Genomic DNA, 21,085 nt, shown 5'->3' with positions numbered 1-21,085 from the left:
TGGGGGAGGGAGGGGGTCCAGGGTGGAGGGTGGAGGAGGGAGGGGGTCACAGGGTGGAGGAGGGAGGGGGTCACAGGGTGATACTGTAAACATGATGTACTGTAGAAATGATTTTATATCTCAGACTGTTGAACATTTTCTGCTTCGCTGGAGGAGGAGGAGGAGGAGGAAGAGGAGGAAGAGGAGGAGGAGGAGGAGGAGGAGGAGAGGAGCTTGTCAGGTTTTTGTGGAGTTTGATCTTTGAGTTTCCGTCTCCTCACCGTCACCACCAGATGTTTCTGCACTCCTCCGTCACCCTGGTGCCTTGAAATGTAATCTGAGTATTTGTTTCTCAAACACGCCGCTGAAATAAACTTCCTTTGTAAAGCTGAAGCTCTTGAACGTCTTGATCTCCTGCTTCTGTTCCCTCATTAATTAACGGACATGAACAAATTAATCTTGTGAAATAAGAACCGACACGAGGAACTATTAGAACTTCTACGATACCGGCGCGTCTCCAAAAATTAGAATATCATGAGAATGTTCAATATTTTTTGTCTCATTACAGAAAGTCAATATAAGACATGAGCTCCCGACAGCGAAATATTTCAGGCCTTCATTTCTTGAAATGTCGACGTCTGACCGAGCCAGAAAATTCTAATTCCCTCTAATCGGCTCATGAAGTGAAAACACCTGCAGACGTCTGGTTCAGCAGGCGTCAGTCCCGATTGGACGCATGTCCAGAGGACAGACAGTGACACCGTCCACAAGGAAGGTCTTGTTGCAGCAGCAAAAAAGACGACATTTTCATGATGTTCTAATGATTTGAGACGTTCCTGAACACTAAAGTCTTTTCTGTCGACCCATGAACTTTGACCAGATTCTGTTTTAGGGTCACGACTGATTCTTAAACCAAAAGACTTGAAGGTCACGGAGCATAAACTTTGACCAGATTCTGTTTTAGGGTCACGTCTGATTCTTAAACCAAAAGACTTAAAGGTCATGAAGCATGAACTGTTGTGACGATCCAAAAAAACCAAAAACTTTATAGTCACGTGAAATGGTGGTTGAGAAGGCGCTTGACTCGACTCCAGAGAAAAATAAAAATGAAGGTTTACAGGTTGTCTCTTTGGGTGAGGTTCCCGTTTATTGTAACAAAAAATGATAAAGGTAAATAACAAAACAGAAACTACCAGGTTTCTTTGTTCCTCTGGATCTACGTAAAACTGTGTTTCCCCCACCACCATTCAACTCCAACTAATTAACTCCCTGATCTTCAGCAGCTGCTGCTGGCAAGGAAACCCAACAGAAACAACACCACCCCTTGTGGTTAAAAGTAAAACACATGCACAACAAAAAAGAATGGCTCCTACATGAACTTTGACCAGATTCTGTTTTAGGGTCACGTCTGATTCTTAAACCAAAAGACTTAAAGGTCACGGAGCATAAACGTTGACCAGATTCTGTTTTAGGGTCACGTCTGATTCTTAAACCAAAAAGACTTGAAGGTCACGGAGCATAAACTTTGACCAAATTCTGTTTTAGGGTCACGTCTGATTCTTAAACCAAAAAGACTTGAAGGTCACGGAGCATAAACTTTGACCAGATTCTGTTTTAGGGTCACGTCTGATTCTTAAACCAAAAAGACTTTAAGGTCACGGAGTATGAACTTTGACCAGATTCTGTTTTAGGGTCACGTCTGATTCTTAAACCAAAAAGACTTGAAGGTCACGGAGCATAAACTTTGACCAGATTCTGTTTTAGGGTCACGTCTGATTCTTAAACCAAAAAGACTTTAAGGTCACGGAGTATGAACTTTGACCAGATTCTGTTTTAGGGTAACGTCTGATTCTTAAACCAAAAAGACTTTAAGGTCACGGAGCATGAACTTTGACCAGATTCTGTTTTAGGGTCACGTCTGATTCTTAAACCAAAAAGACTTAAAGGTCACGGAGCATGAACTTTGACCAGATTCTGTTTTAGGGTCACGTCTGATTCTTAAACCAAAAAGACTTAAAGGTCACGGAGCATAAACGTTGACCAGATTCTGTTTTAGGGTCACGTCTGATTCTGAAACCAAAAAGACTTAAAGGTCACGGAGCTTCGATATTCCAAAGTATTTGGTGTCGGCGGTTCTGTTCACTTGGTACCAGATCCATAATAATCCTGCGGTTTTCCACCGCCGGCGTCCCTGAGACAAAGGAGACGGACTCGGAGGGGAAGTGTGAGACAGAAGTCCACGTTTTATTTTGGAGGGTATTACCATAGCAACGTCTGACAACAGGTATCAACTACAGACACTGAATATTCCCGTCAGTTCTCGTCTTGGTCGGGTGACGCTGCGACCGTCTCCAGACACGGAGCACATGCACGTCCTCCACCCGGACACGGCGGAGGTCCTCCACCCGGACACCCAGACAGTTGTAGTCCAGTAGAACTGGTAAGTATCCAGTAGTACTGGTAAGGCTGGAGGGGCTGTACAGGTCAGAGCACCACATTTAGTCTGTATGTACAGCAAAACAAACCAACAGAAAAAATAGATCCAAACCATCCTGGTGGGGTTTTTTTTTTTTTTTTTTTTTTATTATTGTAACTTTTGTATTTTAAAAAAAACGTAACTAAAGAAAAGTTTGTAGAAATGCTGCCGTCGCTGTCGTAGCTTATTTCAATGCCCTTTGAACCCTCAACCCCCTTTTTCTCTCTTTTCCTACGGAAGCGAAGCCGCGAGCAGAAGACGAGTCGTCGTCCCGTCAAAACACTGAAACGTCCCGTTGAAGGACAACATGTCTCCACTGGGGGCGCCAGAGAGCCACGAAGACACAAAGAGCCTGAATCAGGAGCTTCTTAAAAGGTTTTACAGAAGAACTCGGGACAAAAATTCAGATTTTATTTTCTATAAAACAAGTTCAGATTGGATTTATTGAGTTTAATGAGAATAAAAGTGAAACATAAATGTGAAGAAGCTTTAATTGAACCTTTTTACGCTCTAGTCTGACGAGTCTTTGACTTCATTTCAGATTAATGTTAGAATATTCGACCAGAAAATGTTGAAATTTGAATGTTTCATGTTTTTACGAGCTCAAAGTGAGACGACGTGTCGTTTTGTAAACATCTAAACATTAAGGCAAAAACAAAACACTTGATTAAAAACATGCTAACCGTTAGCATTGCGGCGTCGACGATGTCAAAATGCTAAAAACCTTTAAACTACTTTAACTTGTGATTTAATAGATTTGATCTTGTTTGTTGGAGCTCATTAGAGAACATTGTGGAACAGTAAAATAAAACTTGTGTGGCTCTGCGGCGCCCCCCGGAGGGCCTCCCTACGACTGACACGTGACGATCTGAACAGCTTCTGTCAGTGGGAGTCGTTTACGTCGTATAGAAATAACTGGGATGTAAAGTAGACGTCCTTCTTTGTAATCTTTAGGAGACTCTGACCCGTGTCCAGATCACGTCTCGTCTCGTTCTGTCCAGCTCATGTCTCGTCTCGTTTCGTCTCGTTCTGTCCAGTTCATGTCTCGTCTCCTTTCGTCTCGTTCTGTCCAGCTCACATCTCATTCTGTCTCGTTCTGTCCAGCTCACGTCTCGTTCTGTCCAGCTCACGTCTCGTTCTGTCCAGCTCATGTCTTGTTCTGTCCAGCTCATGTCTTGTTCTGTTCAGTTCATGTCTCGTTCTGTCCAGCTCACGTCTCGTTCTGTCCAGCTCACGTCTCGTTCTGTCCAGCTCATGTCTTGTTCTGTCCAGCTCATGTCTTGTTCTGTTCAGTTCATGTCTCGTTCTGTCCAGCTCACGTCTCGTTCTGTTCAGTTCATGTTTCGTCTCGTTCTGTCCAGCTCACGTCTCGTTCTGTCCAGCTCACGTCTCGTTCTGTCCAGCTCACGTCTCGTTCTGTCCAGCTCACGTCTCGTTCTGTCCAGCTCACGTCTCGTTCTGTTCAGTTCATGTTTCGTCTCGTTCTGTCCAGCTCACGTCTCGTTCCGTCTCGTTCTGTCCAGCTCTCGTCTCGTTCTGTCCAGCTCGTCTCGTTCCTCCTTCAGGTAAAAACCTGAAGCTTCTGGAACCAAAACCACTGAAAATAAACTCAAAAAGCTCAAAATGTACAAGTTTCCAAAAATAAACTTTTCATCAGACCGTATGTACAAACTGACCGGGGGGGGGGGGGGGGGGGGGGGTTTGCAGGCAGTCCAGTCCAAGAGGTCCAGACCCCCCAGAGTCCAGACCCCCAGAGTCCAGACCACTGACATCCTGAGTTCCAGGAAAGAGAAAATCTTATTTTCTTTGTTGAATTTGACTGGTTTTCAAGATCAAAGCTGAACAAAGATCAAAAGCTGTAAGTGGTTTTCACCCGTTGTTCCTGGACCGAGTCCAGAACCCGGTTCCTCCAGCAGGTTTCTCACCTCCTTTACAGTGACGGAACAGGTTTCCTGGACCTGAACCACATGTTTCTAGAAACGGTAGAATTTTCTGAAGCAGAAAAGAAAACGATCGTCCTCTGACTCCCAACACGTTTCCAGGACGATCGATACAAACATTTTCACCCACGACAAACATTTTAGACTTGCAATACCACTTTGTACCAGCGGGTGGCGCAGTGAGTCCTGCGACTGCTTCTGTCATCGACTCGACCGACGATCAAAGGCTTTGAATTACGTAAACATCTTTATGACTCATCCATCAACAAGGAGGTCAAGATTTCTGGACTGCTCCTCCAACAGCCTCCGGGGGGCGACCGAGAGCTGTGATGTCATCAAAAGGTCACAGCAGAGCTGCTCGATGCCACATGCAACAGTTTGTTTGGCGTCACGACAACGTCTGAGGGCGCCGACTCAGCACTGCCACCCCAGGCCAAGCAGTGGTATTACAAGTTGGGACTATTTATTCTAAGTATAATAACTTGTGGCGATCGAGATGCAAGTCGTTACATTCAGCGAAGAAGAAGCGGGGAAAAACCCGACGGCGTCACGTCCTCGGGAAAACAAACCAGCTCTTGTAAACGAGATTTATTTTGTAAACCTGCAAACATTTACACATTTTCTCAAACGTTCCTTCTTTTCCTTGAACTTTCAGGTAAAACACCAGAAAATATTCCGATGTTTTGGTTTCAGTGGCCTGAACCCCGTCAGCACAGAAGGAAAACGAGGTTCGGTTCTTGTCCCCTCCCCCTCCCCCCCCCCCCCCCCCCATAAATATGTTGTAAAAAAAAACAAACCAGAACAAAACATCGGGTTCTCATTAAGAATGTAAAAGTGCTCTTTTGGTTCATGAAAAACTTCTAAAAAAATGTTAAAAACAATAAAAAAACGACACCAGGCAGTGGACACGCGTGTGGAGGAGTGAGCTCAGCTACCGGCTACAGCAAACATGGGCTAGGGGGCGGGGCTAGGAAGGGGCGGGGCTAGGGCAGGCTGGGGAAGGGGGTGGGGCTAGGAAGGGGGCATAGCTCTGGGGCAGGGCTGGGAAGGGGCGGGGCTATGGTGGGGGCAGGGATAGGGGCGGGGCTGGGAAGGGGGCGGGGCTTCAGATGACCTGACAGCAGCTGGCGGGGGCGGTGGCGCAGAGCAGCGCGTCCCGGGAGCCCCCGCCCCGCTGGATGTTGACGGAGATGGTCTTCTCACACAGAGGTAGTTGGAGGACGCCGCCTTTCAGGGCGCCCAGGGCGCCGTGAGCGTCTCTGCCGCCCCCCGAGGGCGGCGGCGGGTGGCCGGGGGGGGCGGCGGGTCTGCGCGGGTGGTGGTGGTGGTGGTGGTGGGAGCGGGTGGTGGGGAGGGTGATGGTGTCCAGGCTGGCGGCGGAGCCGATGCACATCCTCCAGGCCGACTTCTCCTGGATCCTCACGCTGCCGGCCGCCACCAGGAACCGCCCCCCTCCCCCCGCCCCCCCCCACCCCCGCCGCCGGGCCGCGGCCCCGCCCCCCCCGGTTCTGCTGCAGCTGCTGGCTGAGGCAGAGGCTCATCAGCTTCAGGCTCTCCACCAGCTCGCTGCTGCTGCTGCGGCCGCGGGTGGTGGTGGTGGTGGCTGGGGGGGGCGGGGGGGTGCAGCGGGCCGGCGCGCCGAGGGCGGGGCTACCGCTGCTGCTGTGGTTGCAGCAGGTGGAGGGGCTGTCCTGTCCTTTGCCCCCACCCCCGCCCCCTCCTCCTCCTCCCCCCGACCTGCCTCCGCCATCCCTCCCCCCGCCGCCACCGCCGCCTCCCCCGCCGTCGCCACCTTCCCCGGGGGGGCTGCCTCTGTCCGGGCCGGAGGAGGAGGAGCCCCCCCCCTCCCCCCTGGGCGGGGGGCTTCCCGCCCCCCGAGCTGCCCCCCCCACCCTCGCTGCCCGGCGGCCCCTCGCTGCTGTCCCGCCGCTTCCAGCTGAAGCCCGAGTCCTTGTCCAGCCGCCGGCGGTGGCTCTCGGAGTCGTCGTCGCTGGTCTCGGACGAGGAGCAGGACGAGCCCCGCCCCTGGCTCTTGCGCCGCTGGTACCGCTTCTGCGCCGAACCGGGGGGGGGTGGGGGAGGAGGCGGAGGAGGAGGCCGCCGCCCCCGGGGGGGCCGCCGCCCCCACCATGCTCATCTTGAGGCGGCTGAGTTTGGGCGGCAGGCCCTCGTCCAGGTCGAAGTCGTCGTCCGACTCGCCCTCCTCCTCGAAGATCTGGTTGAGCACGGGGGCGCTCTTCCTGGACGTGAGGCGGTTGGTGATGGACGGGGGCTTCCGGCGCAGGACGACCTGCGTCGAGAGGGGGGAGGGGTCCTGCTCTTCCTCCTCCTCCTCGTCCTCCTCCACCCTGACGGACACACAAGTTTCACACCAAATCATTGACGGCCTGGAGAGACGAGACTCCGTCCTGATCGGAGGAACAACCAGCATCTTCTATTCATCGACTTCTGTCTGAATCGACACGGTGAAACACCGACGCTCACGGAAAGACGGCAGTCGTACCTGAAGAGGCAGATGCGCTGCTTGGCGGCGGCGGAGGAAGGGGGCGGGGCTCTGCTGGTCCCGGAGGCGGAGCTGGGAGCCGGACAGGAAGTGACAGCAGAGGCTCCCTGCAGGCGGTTCAACAGGAGAAACCACACCGTCAGCAAACTGTCCTCTTATAGAACTGCACTGGGTACTTTTCACTCAGGAACATGACCCCCCCCCCACCCCTCCACCCACCCTCCACCCACCCTCCACCCCTCCACCCCCCAGAAGCAGAAGTACCTGTGGCGGTGCAGCAGCAGAGTCCGTCAGCGTCTCCTCCCGCCGGTTGAGGTCCAGCAGGCCTTTGGACCGATGTCCGTTAAGCAGGTTCTCGGCGCTGCGGGCCGGAGACTGCGGTCCCCCGGCGTGGGACATGGCCGAGGACGCCAGGCTGTCCTCGATGTCCTGGTGCATGTCCACCCGGGTCGGCCACGACTGCCTGCAGGGGACGAACCCGGCCGGTCAAGGGAGACGAGAAATCACAGACTCTTAACAGACGAGGGTTTGGAGGACGGTGTCCAGTCACACCGCTGGCTGCTGTCCCTGGGACACGTCCGTCCACTGGCAGCTGTTGAAGCTACTGACGCTAGCAGCAGGAGCAGCAGGGCCATAGACCTATAGATCTAGAAGCTACTGACGCTAGCAGCGGGAGGAGCAGGGCCATAGACCTATAGAACTAGAAGCTACTGACGCTAGCAGCAGGAGGAGCGGGGCCATAGACCTATAGAACTAGAAGCTACTGACGCTAGCAGCAGGAGGAGCAGGGCCATAGACCTATAGAACTAGAAGCTACTGACGCTAGCAGCAGGGCCATAGACCTATAGAACTAGAAGCTACTGACGCTAGCAGCAGGAGGAGCAGGGCCATAGACCTATAGAACTAGAAGCTACTGACGCTAGCAGCAGGGCCATAGACCTATAGAACTAGAAGCTACTGACGCTAGCAGCGGGAGGAGCAGGGCCATAGACCTATAGAACTAGAAGCTACTGACGCTAGCAGCAGGGCCATAGACCTATAGAACTAGAAGCTACTGACGCTAGCAGCAGGGCCATAGACCTATAGAACTAGAAGCTAATGACGCTAGCAGGATGAGCAGGGCCATAGACCTATAGAACTAGAAGCTACTGACGCTAGCAGCGGGAGGAGCAGGGCCATAGACCTATAGAACTAGAAGCTACTGACGCTAGCAGCAGGGCCATAGACCTATAGAACTAGAAGCTACTGACGCTAGCAGGATGAGCAGGGCCATAGACCTATAGAACTAGAAGCTACTGACGCTAGCAGCGGGAGGAGCAGGGCCATAGACCTATAGAACTAGAAGCTACTGACGCTAGCAGCAGGGCCATAGACCTATAGAACTAGAAGCTACTGACGCTAGCAGCAGGAGGAGCAGGGCCATAGACCTATAGAACTAGAAGCTACTGACGCTAGCAGCAGGGCCATAGACCTATAGAACTAGAAGCTACTGACGCTAGCAGCGGGAGGAGCAGGGCCATAGACCTATAGAACTAGAAGCTACTGACGCTAGCAGCAGGGCCATAGACCTATAGAACTAGAAGCTACTGACGCTAGCAGCAGGGCCATAGACCTATAGAACTAGAAGCTAATGACGCTAGCAGGATGAGCAGGGCCATAGACCTATAGAACTAGAAGCTACTGACGCTAGCAGCAGGTCCATAGACCTATAAACCTAGAAGCTACTGATGAGGTTTTTTGAGAACCTCTGGGAGGAAAAGATGGTTTTGGTTCATGTGGGCGGAGCCTGAGTTTCTTCCGGAGCTAGAAGAGGTTCCGCCTCACGTCAGGTGACCTTTACCTGAACTGGGCCTTGATGTTGCTGGGGCTGGAAGAGCGGGTCTGGACCTCCTTCTCCTGCTTCTCCCTCAGGATCCTCTCGGCCAGCAGGTAGTACGTGGCCGTGATGTGGTTGTACTTGTTGGTCTCCAGAGCTCTGCGGCACAACAGCAGGACAGAAATCAGCCAGAGGCAAGGATTCCTCCAGACACCTGACGAAGAGCAGGAAACCAGGATCCACAGGCTCCAGGCTGGAACTACTGTTACTGCACTACTTATGTACTTACTCTGAAATTACTCTGTTACACTTTGTCACAATGAATAATCAGTTCTACCCTCTGGATCAATAATCAGTCAGTTCTATCCTCTGGATCATTAATAATCAATCAGTTCTACTCTCTGGATCATTAATAATCAATCAGTTTGATCCTTTGGATCATTAATAATCAATCAGTTTGATCCTCTGGATCGTTACAAACTCTCCACGTTGTTGTTGGTTTGCGTTGTTTTGAGCATAAAGACACGTTATCATAAACAGCAGGACAGCACAGTGCTGCTACCTTAGCCTGCCGGCTGGCTGCAAACTGTGGAATGGATTTCCTGACTCATTCCCCCGCGTCTCATTGAGACCCGCCTCCCTTCAGGAGATCCGGTCCACAGTTTGCAGCCAGCAGAGCAGAGCAGCTGCAGGGAAGCACCGAGTCGTTTCAGCAGCAGTAAAAGCAGACGAGGCTTCATGGATCAGGAACCTCCAGTGACGTTGACGTTGGAACCCGATACCGGACCGGACCCGTCCCGAGAACTTAAACCCCGAAACGGACGTCCGCCGAGGGCCGGAGGCCAAGGTGCTAGCATAGCGTGGAGCTAAACATCTGTCAGCACCTGGAGGCTCGGCGTCAGAAAACAGGCCGGCGCACATTCTGCAGAGGCGCCAAGCGGAATCCAGGGACTGTGATCGGAGTAATTACAGGGTGCAGCGAGTGACGAGTTTTATTGACGGTGTTCAGGGTTCATAGCTTCATGCCACCGAACGCGTTGAGTGATTCTGTACCAGCTTCTCGTGTTGGCGTGGGACGGCGGCCATGATTGTTTCTGACGGGGAGGCGTTGATTTAATACTCAGGCTGCAGGCGACAGCAGACACTAGCAGGATTCCACTGATCGGACAATATTTGTGTGGGAAGCAAGAAGAAGCACTTTTCCAGAAGCAGAAACTTAATAAATCACAAAGTCTTTTCCAGTTTCTGCGATTCAGTCAGGATGTGCGGGACGAGCTGGAGAAATATTCTGGCAGGCTCTGACTACGTCACAACCGTTTCAAGCGAAAAGGGAACATTTGCGTAGAGTTTTGGTTGCGTTCACACGAAGACGGTGGAAATGGACATTGTTGTCAAAAGCACCCACCCTCCCGCCACTAGGCGGCGCTGCAGAGCCTCAAACCTCAGCAGACTTTAAAATCCGGTAGTTGCTTATGATTGAGATTAAAGACTTCAAAGGATTCTGAATAAACACCTTTCATGTAGATTGTTGAAGAGAACCGACTGATTCCGACGAGTTGACAAGAGCCAAGACTGTTTGTTCAGTGGACCAGGTGGTCCTGACAGAGAGTCAGAACAGTAGAGACCAGAGATAGAAAACAATAGACGCCACAACAATAGCCGACAGCGCCGCCATCTTGAAGATGCAAGTACACTATTACTATTGGTATTATTATTATTATAAGTACACTATTACTATTGGTTTTTCAAGTGAGGTCCTTGGAGAGGGAACCTGGGGAAGCGGAGCTGGACTTACTCCACGATGGCCTCCCGGTCGGCGATGTCTCCCAGCACCATGCGCTGGATGATGCTGTTGTGCTCCTCGTCCGACAGGTTCTTGTGGGACACCAGGGGCGTGTTGTACTTGGTGGCGGGCGACGGGTCGACGCCCTGGAGCCAGGCGTGGCCCTCGATCTCCTCCAGGGAGGCCCGGCGCTTCGGGTCCCTCTGGAGCATGCGGTCGATGAGACTGGACAGAGACGGCAGAACGTGTTGAGGGACGGGGACGTCGGTACCAGAGAACCCGTACTGGGAACCGAGAACGACGTCTCACGGGGACCCCCCGTCCTCCGGCCCCGGCCCCTACCGGAGGAGCCAGGCCCGCTCAAATCCACCACCCCTGCTCAGCCACAGACACAAACATGCAGCTGGACCGTTTCCACCGAACGTTCTAGTTTCATAGGAAGAGGCTTTGCGAGGGTTGACGCCAACGTTCCCCCCCCCCCGTCCCCCGTCCCCCCCTCCCCCGGGAACCCGTCCCGGTGATGCAGGATATGGAGGAGGAGCAGATGGAGGAGCAGAGAGGTGGTGTTTAATGTGCAGCGACAGGCTGCAGCAGAACTGGACAGCAGAGATTAGAGACGGACCAGATTAGGAGGGAATCTGAGCTAATATGAAGGGGGGGGGTAGAATTATACTGCTACATGGGAAACATCCCACACAATGGGATGGAGGGATGATGGAGGGATGATAGAGGGATGATAGAGGGATCAGTGGAAGCTGAACATTAATGTTTGATGTATAAAAAGGCTGAAAGTTCTAAAAGAGACAGAATCGGTGGAAAAGTCTTCGGAAAGCGCCGTGTCAGCATTTATCTTCCCGAATCTATCGGAGTCGGCCGCAACGCTCAACGCTGAGCCTTCGTCGGCTTATTGTGTGATTTGAGGAGCTCAACATCATCATCATCATCACCATCATCACCATCATCATCACCAGAAGAAGAAGAAGAAGAGGGGCGTCACTCACTCTTTGCAGGCGGAGGACACGTGAGGAGGGACGGTGTATTTACAGTCCATGATCATGGTGAGCGTCTCGCTGTCGTTGGCCTCCTGGAAGGGCGGCTGTCCACAAACCAGCATGAAGAGGATCACGCCCAGACTCCAGATGTCTGCAGGGCGAGAGGAGGGTCACACTGGGTCCTGGAGAGGGAACCTGAACCTCTGGACGAATCTAAACCTCTGGAGGAATCTGAACCTCTGGAGGAATCTAAACCTCTGGACGAATCTAAACCTCTGGAGGAATCTGAACCTCTGGACGAATCTAAACCTCTGGACGAATCTGAACCTCTGGAGGAATCTAAACCTCTGGACGAATCTGAACCTCTGGAGGAATCTAAACCTCTGGACGAATCTAAACCTCTGGACGAATCTAAACCTCTGGACGAATCTAAACCTCTGGAGCAGGAACCTGAACCTCTGGAGGAATCTGAACCTCTGGAGGAATCTGAACCTCTGGAGGAATCTGAACCTCTGGAGGAATCTAAACCTCTGGAGCAGGAACCTGAACCTCTGGAGCAGGAACCTGAACCTCTGGAGCAGGAACCTGAACCTCTGGAGCAGGAACCTGAACCTCTGGAGCAATCTGAACCTCTGGAGGAATCTGAACCTCTGGAGGAATCTGAACCTCTGGAGGAATCTGAACCTCTGGAGCAATCTGAACCTCTGGAGCAATCTGAACCTCTGGAGGAATCTGAACCTCTGGAGGAATCTAAACCTCTGGACGAATCTAAACCTCTGGACGAATCTAAACCTCTGGACGAATCTAAACCTCTGGAGCAGGAACCTGAACCTCTGGAGGAATCTGAACCTCTGGAGGAATCTGAACCTCTGGAGGAATCTGAACCTCTGGAGGAATCTGAACCTCTGGAGGAATCTGAACCTCTGGAGCAATCTGAACCTCTGGAGGAATCTGAACCTCTGGAGGAATCTAAACCTCTGAAGCAGCAACCTGAACATCTGGAGGAATCTAAACCTCTGGACGAATCTGAACCTCTGGAGGAATCTGAACCTCTGGAGGAATCTGAACCTCTGGAGCAATCTGAACCTCTGGAGGAATCTGAACCTCTGGAGGAATCTGAACCTCTGGACGAATCTAAACCTCTGGACGAATCTAAACCTCTGGAGCAGGAACCTGAACATCTGGAGGAATCTGAACCTCTGGAGGAATCTGAACCTCTGGAGGAATCTGAACCTCTGGAGGAATCTGAACCTCTGGAGGAATCTGAACCTCTGGAGGAATCTGAACCTCTGGAGGAATCTGAACCTCTGGAGCAATCTGAACCTCTGGAGCAATCTGAACCTCTGGAGGAATCTGAACCTCTGGAGGAATCTGAACCTCTGGAGGAATCTAAACCTCTGAAGCAGCAACCTGAACATCTGGAGGAATCTAAACCTCTGGACGAATCTGAACCTCTGGACGAATCTAAACCTCTGGAGGAATCTAAACCTCTGGACAAATCTAAACCTCTGGACGAATCTAAACCTCTGGACGAATCTAAACCTCTGGACGAATCTAAACCTCTGGACGAATCTAAACCTCTGGACGAATCTAAACCTCTGGACGAATCTGAACCTCTGGAGGAATCTGAACCTCTGGAGGAATCTGAACCTCTGGAGGAATCTGAACCTCTGGAGGAATCTAAACCTCTGGAGCAGGAACCTGAACATCTGGAGCAATCTGAACCTCTGGAGCAATCTGAACCTCTGGAGCAATCTGAACCTCTGGAGCAATCTGAACCTCTGGAGGAATCTGAACCTCTGGAGGAATCTGAACCTCTGGAGGAATCTGAACCTCTGGAGGAATCTAAACCTCTGGAGGAATCTGAACCTCTGGAGGAATCTGAACCTCTGGAGGAATCTGAACCTCTGGAGGAATCTGAACCTCTGGAGGAATCTGAACCTCTGGAGGAATCTGAACCTCTGGAGGAATCTGAACCTCTGGAGCAATCTGAACCTCTGGAGGAATCTGAACCTCTGGAGGAATCTGAACCTCTGGAGGAATCTAAACCTCTGAAGCAGCAACCTGAACATCTGGAGGAATCTAAACCTCTGGACGAATCTGAACCTCTGGACGAATCTAAACCTCTGGAGGAATCTAAACCTCTGGACAAATCTAAACCTCTGGACGAATCTAAACCTCTGGACGAATCTAAACCTCTGGACGAATCTAAACCTCTGGACGAATCTAAACCTCTGGACGAATCTAAACCTCTGGACGAATCTGAACCTCTGGAGGAATCTGAACCTCTGGAGGAATCTGAACCTCTGGAGGAATCTGAACCTCTGGAGGAATCTAAACCTCTGGAGCAGGAACCTGAACATCTGGAGCAATCTGAACCTCTGGAGCAATCTGAACCTCTGGAGCAATCTGAACCTCTGGAGCAATCTGAACCTCTGGAGCAATCTGAACCTCTGGAGGAATCTGAACCTCTGGAGGAATCTGAACCTCTGGAGGAATCTGAACCTCTGGAGGAATCTGAACCTCTGGAGCAATCTGAACCTCTGGAGCAATCTGAACCTCTGGAGGAATCTGAACCTCTGGAGGAATCTAAACCTCTGGACGAATCTAAACCTCTGGACGAATCTAAACCTCTGGAGCAGGAACCTGAACCTCTGGAGGAATCTGAACCTCTGGAGGAATCTGAACCTCTGGAGGAATCTGAACCTCTGGAGGAATCTGAACCTCTGGAGGAATCTGAACCTCTGGAGGAATCTGAACCTCTGGAGGAATCTGAACCTCTGGAGGAATCTGAACCTCTGGAGGAATCTGAACCTCTGGAGGAATCTGAACCTCTGGAGCAATCTGAACCTCTGGAGGAATCTGAACCTCTGGAGGAATCTGAACCTCTGGAGGAATCTAAACCTCTGGAGGAATCTAAACCTCTGAAGCAGCAACCTGAACATCTGGAGAACTCTGAACCTCTGGAGGAGGAACCTAAACCTCTGGAGGAACTCTGAACCTCTGAACCTCTGGAGGAACTCTGAACCTCTGGAGGAACTCTGAACCTCTGGAGGAGGAACCAAAACATCTGGATGTATCTAAACCTCTGGAGGAATCTAAACCTCTGGAGGAGGAACCTGAACCTCTGGAGGAAATTTAAACCTCTGGAGGAATCTAAACCTCTGGAGGAGGAACCTGAACCTCTGGAGGAAATTTAAACCTCTGGAGGAGGAACCTGAACCTCTGGAGGAAATTTAAACCTCCGGAGGAACTCTGAACCTCTGGATTAGAACTCTGAACCTCTGGAGGAGGAATCTAAACCTCTTCCTGCCTGGTCACTTCCAGAGTATTGAGTTTCCAGAGTATTGAGTTTCCAGAGTATTGAGTTTCCAGAGTATTGAGTTTCCAGAGGATTCGGTGTTCAAGTACTCGTCCTGCCGTCACACGACTTCAATGCCAGGAAGACAAAAACAAAGGAGGAAATCTGAGGAATCGTTGGATTAATAACATTCCTGCTTTTCCAGGACAAACAAACGACTCAGTGGAAACCCAGAGTTTCCGTCGCAGGAAGTGACTCGACTGCTAAAAATAGACCAGCCACAGGACACAGCAGCACAAAGTGCCACCCAGCTCTGGCTTCTAATCCCGGGTCCTACTCCTAATCCCGGCTCCTACTCCTAATCCCGGCTCCTACTCCCGGTTCCTACTCCTAATCCCGGCTCCTACTCCTAATCCAGGCTCCTACTCCTAATCCCGGGTCCTACTCCTAATCCCGGCTCCTACTCCTAATCCCGGCTCCTACTCCTAATCCCGGCTCCTACTCCTAATCCCGGCTCCTACTCCTAATCCCGGCTCCTACTCCTAATCCCGGCTCCGGCTCCTACTCCCGGCTCCTACTCCTACTCCCGGTTCCTACTCCTAATCCCGGCTCCTACTCCTAATCCCGGCTCCTACTCCTAATCCAGGCTCCTACTCCTAATCCAGGCTCCTACTCCTAATCCCGGCTCCTACTCCTAATCCCGGCTCCTACTCCTAATCCCGGCTCCTACTCCTAATCCCGGCTACAGACCGGGAGGAAACCGATTCAGAGCGAAGCAGCACATCACGCCTCTAAACACCAAAACAAATACATTTCCAATAAATAGTCCCTTTGAGTAAACAACAACAACAACAAACACAACCTTTGGATAAAAGAGCCTGACAAGGAAACACTGAAAACCATGGAGCCACGAGGTTTTGTACCAACACACACACACACAGCCTGTCACCAACATGAACAGAGCTGCCCAGCTCAAGAGCACTCCGTCACTCACACACACTCTTCACCTCAGTGTAAACACTGCTGTCAGTGACAGGCAGAGGAGGAACACACACACACACACACACACACACACACACACACACACACACACACACACACACACACACACACACACACACACACACACACACACACACACACACACACACACACACACACACACACACACACACACACACACACACACACACACACACACACACACACACACACACACACACACACACACCAGGTGAACAAGTGACGTTTGAAGATTCTTCAATATTAACGAGGAGACAGAAGTTTGAGAGATTGTAACCTAGAACTGGACCAGTACCACGAAGTGAGCCCGGTTTCAGGACCATGAAGGGATCTGGGCTGGAGGGAGGTTGGTGACGCTGGTCTAAGTTACCCTGAACTGCAGGAACCAGGTTCTACTTCTTGTTCATGGTGGTGAACCCAGTGACTCACCGGTTCAGGGAATGGAACCACGATATGAATCAATAATGACACAGGACTTGTGCAACATTCCTGAAGCTACGATAACCTGACAATCAGCAGCAGGTAACGCTGGCGCCCGTCCAAACAGAACGCCACCCTGCCTCCCTCCTGCCCACGGCACGGCACGGCCCAGTACAGTACTTATAGTACAGCCCAGCCCAGCCCAGTCCAGCACGGCACGGCCCAGTACAGTACATTATAGTCCAGTCCAGTACGGTAAAGTCCAGTCCAGTCCAGTACTGTAAAGTCCAGTCCAGTTCAGTCCAGTACGGTAAAGTCCAGTCCAGTAAAGTCCAGTCCAGTTCAGTCCAGTACGGTAAAGTCCAGTCCAGTCCAGTCCAGTACTGTAAAGTCCAGTCCAGTTCAGTCCAGTACGGTAAAGTCCAGTCCAGTCCAGTACTGTAAAGTCCAGTCCAGTACGGTAAAGTCCAGTACAGTATAGTCCAGTCCAGTACGGTAAAGTCCAATCCAGTCCAGCCCGGTCGAGTCTAGTCCGGTCCAGCCCAGTCCGGTCAAGTCCAGTCAAGTCCAGTCTAGTCCGGTCCAGCCCAGCCCAGCCCAGTCCGGTCCAGTCCACCACACACTCCTGCCTCATGACTCTGAAATGCAGGTGGAGCTCCACAGGTTTGGCTTCAGGCAGCGTTGAAACAGGAAGTTTGACTGCAGACGTCCAGGTCTTTCCTCCGCTGCTTCCAAAACCCTCCGACTCCTGAACGCTGGCTAAACCAGGACAAGTGTCCCTCGGTCGCCGTCCCGCCGGGCGGCAGTCCAAACAGCTGAGAGCTCCGCCTCCCGAGCCTCACACACCTTCAGCCCAGAACCTGGCTGGCCGAGAGAGCAGCTCCCGTTGTGCCGGCGGCGAGGAGGCCCGGGGCCCGACGGAGCCGGTAACCACTTGTTGTTTCCAACCGTGAGATCAGTTCAAGTGGAGCCGAGGCGGGGTCACGGCCTGGAGGAAGCCAGGGAGGGCGTTTAATGTGGCGGAGTGGAAAGTGACAGGAGGAACCTCAGACGTCAGATCAGACTGAAACCCTGATCACTGGAGACGGAGCCGGTCTGATCCAGGATCGGGCTCCGATATCGACGGAATTCATGGATCAGAGACTTCTGATGAGTTGACAAGCTCTTAAAACATTTTTTTTTTTTTTAATTGCTGGCGATCAAATGACATCAAACTTGATCATTTGAACCTTGCAGAGTTTCCGTCATGTGCTGCAGTTGAGACTTACTGCACATATTTGTCTGAATATAAACCTGGACTCTGATATTCAGGAACATCCAGTCGTCAGTCGAAGGACGATTCTGTCCGACCGATCCTCGATCACGATGATCGGAGTGTCGTGGCGGAATTGAACCTTGGACTTGAACGGCAGCAGAGGAGGACTTCCTGTCCTCACGTCCTGAGAGTGAGAGTGAAAACACAACCTCTGCCACCTGTCTGGCTGCCTCTGCCTGGGGGGGGGGGAGGGGGGGGGGGGGGGTCAGCTGACCGGGACTAATCCCACCGTAACCGCCTGACAGCTGACCCCCCCCCCCCCCCCCCCCCCCCCGGCGTTGGAACAAAGCAAACGCAGCGTGAACTGAAAGCTAAATGCACTTGTGGGATTATTGGAGTGATATTTTTATCATCTCACCAAATGCTGCCAAACGGCACATAAATGGAAAGAAGAAGAAAAAAAAAAAAAGATAAGCCGGGACCTGTTCTTGCGGTGGAGAAAACAACGGAACCAAACATGCCTGAAATGTGGAGGGAGGGAAGACGCCACGATCTGTAGAGTTCAGACCAGCATGGTGTTATTTTACACAAACTAAACACTTCATTAGAGATAATAAATACAATCAATTTATCCTGCAGAAATATGCACCGTCATACCACGGAGGTCATGATGAAGCTCTGTTCACATAACAGCATCATGTAAAGGCTCTAATGTGAACGAAACACCAGCATCAAGCAACAGGACAGGAAGTCACATCATTGTGCAAGTTAGTGAAATAAACAACAACTCGGAGTTTCCCCAAGACGAGCCCAGCTTGACTCGCCGCCGCCACATTGACCAGACGTCTCCACCTTTCATGTCGTGAACTGAACCAACCACTAATCTACGTCAACACACCACCTCAGCACAAAATGCTTAAACCCGCCATCAATCGGTTACCAGAATTTTGATTTTTATAATTTCCTGTTCTAGGAATCAGCTTCTAAAGAAATCCAGTGTGGCCGAGCGCCGTTGTTATAGAAACCAACAATATGATGAAAGTTTTGTTTTCACTTGATTCACCCACAGTAACTTTACACCTGAAAATACACTTTAATCCCTAATTGCAGGTAAAACGGCTCCAGCGGCCAGTCTGGATCCTTTAAGTGTAGCTTGGACCTGCGGAGAGCCCGTCTCCCAGAACCCTGTCCTGAGAGGGAGCTGGGAGTACCAGGGCTGCGCTACAGGCTCCACACTGAGCACGTCTCCCGGCTGTACGGAGTACCAGGGCTGCGCTACAGGCTCCACACTGAGCACGTCTCCCAGCCGTATGGAGTACCAGGGCTGCGCTACAGGCTCCACACTGAGCACGTCTCCCAGCTGTACGGAGTACCAGGGCTGCGCTACAGACTCCACACTGAGCACGTCTCCTGGCTGTACGGAGTACCAGGGCTGCGCTACAGGCTCCACACTGAGCACGTCTCCCAGCTGTACGGAGTACCAGGGCTGCGCTACAGGCTCCACACTGACAAGGTCACGTCCAGGACCGGCTGCAGTCGACAGCAGAGCTTCTCAAACACACACTGCTGCTGGTGTTTGCTGGGAATTCCTGACGTGACCAGACCTGCCAGAGCGTGGGTTCCTTGGAAACACCGCCATCAATGAAAAGTCGACTTGCTGCAATCCGTTCCCACGCAAAGCTTCTGCGGGCGAAGCCGGGGGTGTGAAACCGGAAGCCTGAGGCCCGAAGCCGCCTGCCAGAGACTCAACCTACCAGACCTCCAAACTCAAGGTCAAGATCCCAGAGAAAACTTTGATTCTTTACCACAAATCTCTTCAGCGGAGGTCTGCTGATGCCGTCAGGGGGGGTCCGGAAAAACTCCCACAATGCAACAGGAGAAGCTTGTGGACTTTTCATTTCAATCTGATTTATGTTGAGGTTAGACTCATTTTCTCCACTAATTGTTTGGTGTTGCAGAATTGTAGACGTTCCTCCGGTACACTGGACGACCACAACAAAAACACTTTTTCAACAAAGAAGTCACGTTTTTTTGGGTTGCATCAGAAAGTACCACTGGTTGAGTGTTTGGAGACTAAAAAGATTTATTTTAATGCCAGAAAATAAGTCCTTGACGATATTTAAAGGTTTCATAACAATCCTCAATAAATCACTCGGTTGTCATTTGGTGCAGCTGAGCTGCAGCATGCAGCCTGCAACCTGCTACCGTGGCAACGTGACGGCTGTCAGAGCGTGTTAGGTGCATGTAGCTGGATATCCACCTCTACTGTAGTATTCTGTTACTCAGGGTACGTAACCATGGAACTGACGGCAGTCTACAGACCGAGACAGGCACCGGGACAAACACGTGTCGAGACGTGGAATCAAAGCAACGCGACGCTGCAGCCAAGTGTGACCAAGAGGGTGTGAAGCAGCTGCTAGCGGCGCCGCAGAGCTCATTAGAGCTCCCAGCTGGACGCAGGCGACCTGGAGGACAGAGTCCGGGGGCTTCAGGACATGGGGACATTGGGGACATGGGGACACGGTCCTCCAACGTCCCGCCTTCAACACTCGACTCAAACCAATCAACTGCTGATCCTCATGAAGACACGTCATCACATACAAGTTACATCTGCTGATGCGCAAAACAAACAGCTGGAAGTACTTCTTACTCAGGCCTGTTTACAGAATTACCGTATTTTCCGGACTATGATCCACGACTTTTTCCCCAACGCTTTGAACTTATAATACAATGCAGCTAATTTATGGATTTTTACGAGTTAACGGGCTTCATGTCACCAGATTCTACTTCCTCGTGTAGATAAATGCTGTTTTTAGCCTCTGCTTCTCCAAAACTGGCCTTAAAAGTGACATTTATGCTCCTGGTGAGCTCGCCTGGTGCTTCCTGCAGTCCCGAGATGTGTTCAGGTGCATCACGTAAACTACAGCGCTGGACCGGCTGAGGAAACTTCCTTCTCAGAATCACAATCAGGAAATAACCGATAAAATACCTTATCAACAGAGATAAAACGCTTGGTGGTTATGATTCTGTGTCTCTGGTGGTTGAAGAAGTCAAAGGTACAAACACCAAGAAAAAAAAAGAAGCGGCCCGCCAGAGGATCTAATCCGGCCGCCATGTGATTCTATTTTTAAAGTATAAATATGAAAACTGACAGGGGCTGATCTAAAAACACTAGATTGGTCAGAATTTGACCCCCGACATTAATGCGTCTGTGGAGGTCACATAACGCAACGCCTTTCACAATAAAAACAACGAGTCCAACTTATGTGAAGTGAGATTTTAGACACGTAAAACTCAAAACAATTTCCAGATGATGACAAATTGTTTTAATCCTGAATAAAAATACGATATCCAGATACAGATATTTTTTTGGCAAATATCTGATTTCCTTTAATATGTACATTTCAGAATAGACTGGAAATTCCTGCAGTTACAAAAGGATCAAAAGAAGGAAAGACTTTGCCATTGGTCCAGATCTGCAGTTTAATGTTAGATTTGACTTGTCGGGCCTCCAGAGGTCAGATCAGGTGGATGTTTCCCCTCAACTGAAACCAGTTTGACACCTGGTTTAGATCATCTACAAAACCATGAAGCGTT

At 51.1% G+C, this 21,085-nt stretch overlaps 1 protein-coding gene across 1 annotated transcript in view; it reads right to left on the bottom strand.

Annotated features, from left to right (window-relative positions):
• Positions 1-5,241: 5,241 nt before the first annotated feature.
• snrka (SNF related kinase a) overlaps positions 5,242-21,085 on the bottom strand; it is a 36,766-nt gene continuing 20,922 nt past the window's right edge. The window contains 9 exon segments of the mRNA XM_080500302.1: positions 5,242-5,846; positions 5,848-6,257; positions 6,259-6,486; positions 6,488-6,743; positions 6,899-7,005; positions 7,163-7,361; positions 8,739-8,873; positions 10,510-10,722; positions 11,499-11,640. Coding sequence (XP_080356428.1) covers positions 5,501-5,846; positions 5,848-6,257; positions 6,259-6,486; positions 6,488-6,743; positions 6,899-7,005; positions 7,163-7,361; positions 8,739-8,873; positions 10,510-10,722; positions 11,499-11,640 — 2,036 coding nt within the window. The 3' untranslated portion in view covers positions 5,242-5,500.

The sequence above is a fragment of the Blennius ocellaris genome (assembly GCF_963422515.1).
Source record: "Blennius ocellaris genome assembly, chromosome: 8".
In the NCBI taxonomy this organism is placed as follows: domain Eukaryota; kingdom Metazoa; phylum Chordata; class Actinopteri; order Blenniiformes; family Blenniidae; genus Blennius; species Blennius ocellaris.
This window is presented reverse-complemented; position numbering and strand designations above follow the sequence as displayed.